We start from the raw sequence: 7,293 nt of genomic DNA on the forward strand, positions 1-7,293 counted from the left end.
ACAAGAAGATGACAACGATAAACCAAGATGGTGAAGACTAGAAACCAAGATGGTGACGACTAGAAAATAAGATGGTGACGACTAGAAACCCAGATGTTGACGACCAGAAACCCAGATGGCGACGACTACAAACCAATATGGTGACGACCAAAAAACTAAATCGTGAAGACCAGAAACCAAGATGGTGGCGACTAGAAACCAAGCTGGTGACGACCAAAAAACAAGATGGTGACAACTAGAAACCAAGATGGTGACGAGCCGAAACCAAGATGGTGACGACTAGAAACCAAGATGGTGACGACCAGAAACCAAGATGGTGACAACTAGAAACCAAGATGGTGACGAGCAGAAACCAAGATGGTGACGACTAGAAACCAAGATGGTGACGACCAGAAACCAAGATGGTGACAACTAGAAACCAAGATGGTGACGAGCAGAAACCAAGATGGTGACAACTAGAAACCAATATGGTGACGACCAAAAAACTAAATCGTGACGACTGGAAACCAAGATGGTGACGACCAAAAAACAAGATGGTGATGTTTAGAAACCAAGATGGTGAGGACTAGAAAACAAGATGGTGACGACCAAAAAACAAGATGTTGACGACTAGAAACCAAGATGGTGTCGAACAAAAAAACAAGATGTTGACGACAAGAAACCAAGATGGTGACGACCAAAAAACAAGATGTTGACGACTAGAAACCAAGATGGTGATGACCAAAAAACAAGATGGTGGCGACTGGAAACCAAGATGGTGACGACCAAAAAACAAGATGGTGATGACTAGAAACCAAGATGTTGATGACCAAAAAACAAGATGGTGACGACCAAAAAACAAGATGGGGATGTCTAGAAACCAAGATGGTGAAAACTAGAAACCAAGATGGTGTCGACCAAAAAACAAGATGGTGACGACTAGAAACCAAGATGTTGATGACCAAAAATCAAGATGGTGACGACTAGAAACCAAGATGGTGACGACCAGAAAACAAGATGGTGACGACCAGAAAACAAGATGGTGACGACTGGAAACCAAGATGGTGACGACCAAAAAACAAGATGGGGATGTCTAGAAACCAAGATGGTGACGACTAGAAACCAAGACGGTGACGACTATCAATCAATCAATCAATCAATGTTTATTTATATAGCCCAATATCACAAATGTTACATTTGTCTCAGTGGACTTTACAGTTTGTACAAAATATCAGTATGACAATACGACACCCTCTGTCCTTAGACCCTCACATCGTACAAGGAAAAACTTCCGGAGAAAACCCACAGTTTAAAGGGAAAAATGGGAGAAACCTCAGGGAGAGCAACAGAGGAGGGATCCCTCTCCCAGGATGGACAGACGTGCAATAGATGCCGTGTGTAAATTGAAAAGATAATACATTTGCAACATAGGTAGTCCAAATGTTTGGAAATGCATGTGTGTATAATAGGAAGATGAATCCACGAGGATATCCATCCAGGACCTATGATCCAGGACCACAGCCACGACTCAAGATCCAGGGCTCGCGATCCAGGACAGAGGAGCGCAGGATCATCCATGACTCCGGATCCCGGCGTATATAGACACCAAAAAGAAAGACATTTGGGGAAGCTGGGTTAATCGGAACATGAGAGTACACAGGTATAGACAGAGAGAAGGAAGAAGTAAGATGTCCCCCGACAAACTAAGCCTATATCAGCAAAACTAGGGGCTGGATCTAATCAGCCCTAACTATAAGCTTTATCAAAAAGGAAGGTCTTAAGCGCACTCTTAAAAACGGATAGGGTGTCTGCCGCCCGAACACAAACTGGAAGCTGATTCCACAAATGTGGAGCTTGATAAGAAAAGGCTCTGGCTCCCATTGTACTTTTAGAGACTCTAGGAACAACCAACAACCCTGCATTCTTGGAACGCAATGCCCTAGTAGGACAGTAGGGTATAATGAGTTCTTTAAGGTAAGATGGCGCCTGCCCATTAAGGGCTTTGTAGGCGAGAAGAAGAATTTTAAATTCTATCCTGTGTTCTATAGGATGCCAGTGTAAGGCAGCCAGAACAGGAGTAATGTGGTCCCTTTTCCTAACTCTGGTTAGTACACGAGCCGCAGCATTTTGAATCAGCTGAAGCGACTTGACTAACTTCTTGGTACACCCTGATAATAAAGAGTTACAATAATCCAGCCTTGAAGTAACAAATGCATGGACTAGTTTCTCTGCATCGTTTTGAGGCAAGATATGCCTGATTTTTGCAATGTTACGTAGATGGAAGTAGGCGGTCCTTGAAATTTATTTTATGTGGGCGTTAAAGGATAAATCCTGATCAAATATAACACCAAGATTCCTTACAGTCTCACTGGAGGCCAAATTAATGCCATCCATAGTTAGTATATCCTTAGATAATTTGTTTCGTAGATTCTTCGGGCCAAGTACAATAACTTCAGTTTTGGTCGTGTTTAACATCAAAAAGTTTAAGGTCATCCACGTTTTTAAGTCCTTAAGGCAGTCTTGAATTTTATTTAGATGATTAATTTCATCAGGCTTGATTGATAAATATAGTTGAGTATCATCCGCATAACAATGAAAGTTTACAGAATGATTCCTTATAATATTGCCTAACGGAAGCATATATAATGTGAACAAAATAGGTCCGAGCACTGAGCCCTGTGGCACTCCATGGCTAACTTTGGTTTGCGTGGAAGATTCATCATTGACACGTACAAACTGAGAGCGTTCAGATAGATAGGACCTAAACCAGTCTAAAGCAGTTCCCTGTATGCCAACTAAGTGCTCTAGTCTTTGCAATAAGATATCATGGTCGATAGTATCAAATGCAGCACTGAGATCGAGCAAAACAAGAATAGAGACACGTCCCTTGTCAGAGGCTATTAGAATGTCATTTGTGACTTTAACCAGAGCTGTCTCTGTGCTATGATGTGTTCTAAAGCCAGACTGAAAAGCTTCAAATAAATCATTGTTTTTTAAGTAATCACACAACTGTTTTGCGACCGCTTTCTCAAGAATTTTTGAGAGGAACGGAAGATTAGAAATAGGTCTATAGTTGGCTAAAACCTCTGGATCGAGGTTGTGCTTTTTAAGAAGCGGTTTTATCACTGCTACTTTGAATGATTGTGGAACATAGCCTGATAATAAAGACATATTCATAATATTTAATAAATAAGTGCTAATTAATGGAAAAACTTCCTTCAACAGCTTAGTTGGAATTGGGTCTAACATGCACGTTGATGGTTTAGAAGAGAGAATCATTGAATTTAATTGTTCAAGGTTTATGGCTGAAAAGCATTCTAGTTTACTATCTAGTGTAATATTAGAACTTACGTTTCCGGGAGCTGTTGATAACACTATACTGGTCAAAGGCAAGAGGTCATTAATTTTGTTTCTAAGAGTAACAATTTTATCGTTAAAAAAGCACATAAAATCATTACTACTGAGTGCTATGGGAATAGAAGGCTCAATCGAGCTGTGGCTTTCTGTCAGCCTGGCTACAGTGCTGAAAAGAAATCTTGCATTATTCTTATTCTCATCTATTAATGAAGAGTAGTAAGCTGCTCTCGCTTTACGCAATGCTTTCTTATATTCATTGAGAGTAATATGCCAAATTAAACGAGATTCTTCAAGTTTAGTAGAACGCCATATCCTTTCAAGTTGTCTCGACTTTTGCTTTATTTTGCGGGTTTCGGCATTATGCCATGGAGCTAGTCTATGTTGTTTTATTTTCTTCTTTTTCAAAGGAGCAACAGAGTCTAATTTTATTCGCAGCGCATCTGTAGCACTATCAACAACATGATCAATTTGGGGTGGTGTACATTTTGTATAAGTTTCCTCCCTTACATGCAGACATGCTATCGAGTTAAGTATTGGTGGAATCTCTTCCTTAAATTTGGCTATAGCACTAACAGATAGGTTTCTGCTGCAGGAGCTTTTGACTAATGCTTTGTAGTCTAGTAACAGTACTTCAAAAGTTACTAAGAAATGGTCGGATAAAGCAGGATTATGCGGTTCGACTAATAGTTGCTCAATTTCAATACCATAAGTCAGAACAAGGTCGAGAGTGTGATTATAGCAGTGGGTTGGTTTATTTACACTCTGACAAAAACCAACAGAATCTAATATAGAGTTAAATGCAACAGTAAGGCTATTTTTATCATCGTCAACATGAATATTAAAGTCACCTACGATAATTACTTTATCTGTTTTAAGAACCAAAGTTGATAAAAACTCAGAGAATTCAGATAAGAATTCTGAATAAGGACCTGGTGCACGGTACACTGTAACAAATAAGATTGGCTGCAAAGTTTTCCAGGTCGGATGCGTAAGACTAAAAACGAGACTTTCAAAGGAGGTATAATTTAATTTTGGTTTAGTATTGATAAGTAAACTTGAGTCAAAGATGGCTGCAACTCCACCTCCTCGGCCCGTGCCTCGGGCAATATGAGTATTGATATGGCTGGGTGGAGTGGCCTCATTTATGCTGACATATTCTTCATGTCTCAACCAAGTTTCAGTGAGACAGCATATATCAATATTATAATCTGATATTAAATAATTTACCAATATTGCTTTAGATGCTAGAGATCTTATGTTTAAGAGACCACATTTAATATTCCTGTTTTGTTGCACTGTAGTAGTTGTTACATTTACTTTGATTAGGTTATTATGTATGACACCTCTATTAGGTTTTACCTTAACTTGTCCTTGGGCAGACACACACACCGCTAATATTGGGTATTTTATTGGGTTCGGGATTCCTATGGATGACTGCCTAGGAGAGAGCGCAGAGAAGCGTGTAAGACTGCGACTCCGCCTCCTGGTCTCAACTCCAGTTTGTCATGGATTAAGTCCACAAAGCCCTGAAATGTTTGCCGAAATGAGATTTGCACCTTCCAAAGTAGGATGAATGCAGTTAATAGAAAAGTGGACGAGCCCACTACAAGCCTTTCAGCTATAATGCCCAAATCAACAAAGTATGATGAGGCATACATCTCCCTTGACATCTAACGTGGTCGGTGGGGAGCTCTCGTTGCACTGCTGCAGCACCGTGCGTGCACACAGAGATCTGCCGGTGGAGAACAGAGCATTCAAAAGTGATAATCTACTCTACTCTCTACAGAGCTAGATGTGGTCAATGCTCATTTGCCATAAGTATGTTCGCGGAAACACGAGCAATCTGTCCATCAGCTGGCCAAAAGGCATCATATTCATACAGGGAAATGCACCGTTTTCAACTTCCTTAACTCAGAGTTCTGTTGCTCTAATTACGTGTAAGGTGGGAGAAGTACTCAGATCAAGTACTTAAGTAAAAGTAGTATGCTGCAGGGTAGCTTGTGAATTTACTCCAGGTGGAACTAAAGTCTGATTCAACACTTGATTAGATTTCACATCATTCATCCACATCTGTAAAGTAAGTAAAGGTATTAAATACATGTAGTGGAGTAGAAGTACACCATGTACCTCTGAACTGTAGAGGAGCAGAATTACAAAGAAGCAATAGTGGAAATACTTAAGTACCTCAATATAAGTACAGTACTTCAATAAATCTACTTACTACCACCACTGCAGGTATTTTATGTGTGCTAGCAGCCCATAATCCACACTATACATAACATTAATCAATGTGAATTCTGTTTCTAATTTGTTACGTTTTTCCCCTAAGAAATAACCTATAAAAATACGGTTAAAGAACCGGATCGATAAGCAGTATCTGTAATTGTTTCAATTAGGCCTCATTATTTCACAGTGGCACAGGATCATCTGCCAATACAAGCGCTTTTGTTCATGTTCAATCCATAATAAAATATACAATTATAGTTGGATCTTTTTGTCTTGTTATTATTAGCAGAGAAAATGTTATGTTTGTACAACTATATACAATGAATTCTACCAATCTCAGTGGGAATCAGATTAGGGGGGGCTCGAAAATATTTCCAATTATACAAGGGGGGCCTGACTGAAAAAGGTTGGGAACCGCTGTGTTAGAGGTTATTCCCAACCCAAGCTAGCAGCAGATTTTTACACAGGATGTATATCTTGGACATGTTGAGGCCGTACATCATAGGGCTGAAGAGAGGCTGACAAGTGAGGAAATATAATGATAAAAATATTCTCAACGTGTTGGGTACACCGCTCATATTAAACCTGCTCTGCAATATCTCAAAGAAAACTCCAAAGGAGAAGTTGATGAGGGAAGCGAGGTGAGGTGTGCAGGTGCTGAGAGCTTTCTGTCTGCTCTGCTTACAGCCAGAGAAACACACTCTGAGGATCCTCATGTACGTGAAGAAAAATACAGATAGGGGACCACAGACAGTGAAAAAAGTAGCAATAAGTTCATACACATTATTGACTGTAGTGTCAGAGCAGGCCATCTTAACAATGGAGTAGTTATCACAGTACACTTTGTTAATGATGTTCCCACACAGCGTTAAAGACACACTCAGTGATATCGTGACAAAGACAGCAACAAAAGGAGGAAACCATATGGCGGCAATGAGCACGACAACCATATTATACGTCATACGTGAGTTATATTGCAGAGGATAACAGATAGCAATATATCTGTCATAAGACATGACGGCTAAATTAGTAAATTCCACACTTCCATAAGAGTACACAGAGAAAACCTGCAGGAAGCAGAGCGGAGCAGAGACAGTGTGAATGTCAGAGAGGATCTGAACCAGCAGGAATGGAAACAACCCTGTACTACCATACAGTTCATTTACAAACAGGCTGCACAGAAAAAGGTACATAGGTTCATGTAAGCTCCTGTTCACACAGATAACCACAATCAGCAACACGTTGGCACCTAAAATACACACATATAAACACATGACAATCGTGAAGAACAAGTACTTAAAAACCCCTGTTTCAAAGTAAGCACCAAGTATAAAATATGAAATATGAGTAGAGTTCACCATGATTCCACTTTGGTTCAGAATACTGTGCACAGGAACAACAGGAATAATACTAAACTCACATTTGGTCTGCTAAAACAAGTTTAAATGTTAACATGCATCACATAGTAAAGCTGCAATAATAATAAATACATTTTTGATGCAGAACATTTGTTTGTCAGCCTTTTAAATCTCCAGATGTTCAGCTTTTCTCTTTTAAATATCAGAGTAAAGCGAGGTTCTGTGGACATTTAAGGACATTACCTTGGACATATCTCACACATGTTTTGCACAACACCATTATTCTACCAGATAATCTGCAGATCAAACCATATTCAATAAAGTGACTTTGCCTTGACAATGATAATAAAAGTAATCGAGTCGCAGCAAAAGC

The 7,293-nt window shown here is 39.7% G+C and overlaps 1 protein-coding gene across 1 annotated transcript; it reads right to left on the reverse strand.

Moving 5' to 3' along the window:
• Positions 1 to 5,984: 5,984 nt before the first annotated feature.
• LOC117553091 (olfactory receptor 2A14-like) lies at positions 5,985 to 6,923 on the reverse strand. Its single transcript, XM_034226871.1, has one exon. The coding sequence runs from the start codon at positions 6,921 to 6,923 to the stop codon at positions 5,985 to 5,987; it is 939 nt and encodes a 312-aa protein (XP_034082762.1).
• Between the last annotated feature and the right edge of the window lie 370 nt (positions 6,924 to 7,293).

This window comes from Gymnodraco acuticeps, unplaced genomic scaffold (assembly GCF_902827175.1).
Source record: "Gymnodraco acuticeps unplaced genomic scaffold, fGymAcu1.1, whole genome shotgun sequence".
Lineage (NCBI taxonomy): Eukaryota > Metazoa > Chordata > Actinopteri > Perciformes > Bathydraconidae > Gymnodraco > Gymnodraco acuticeps.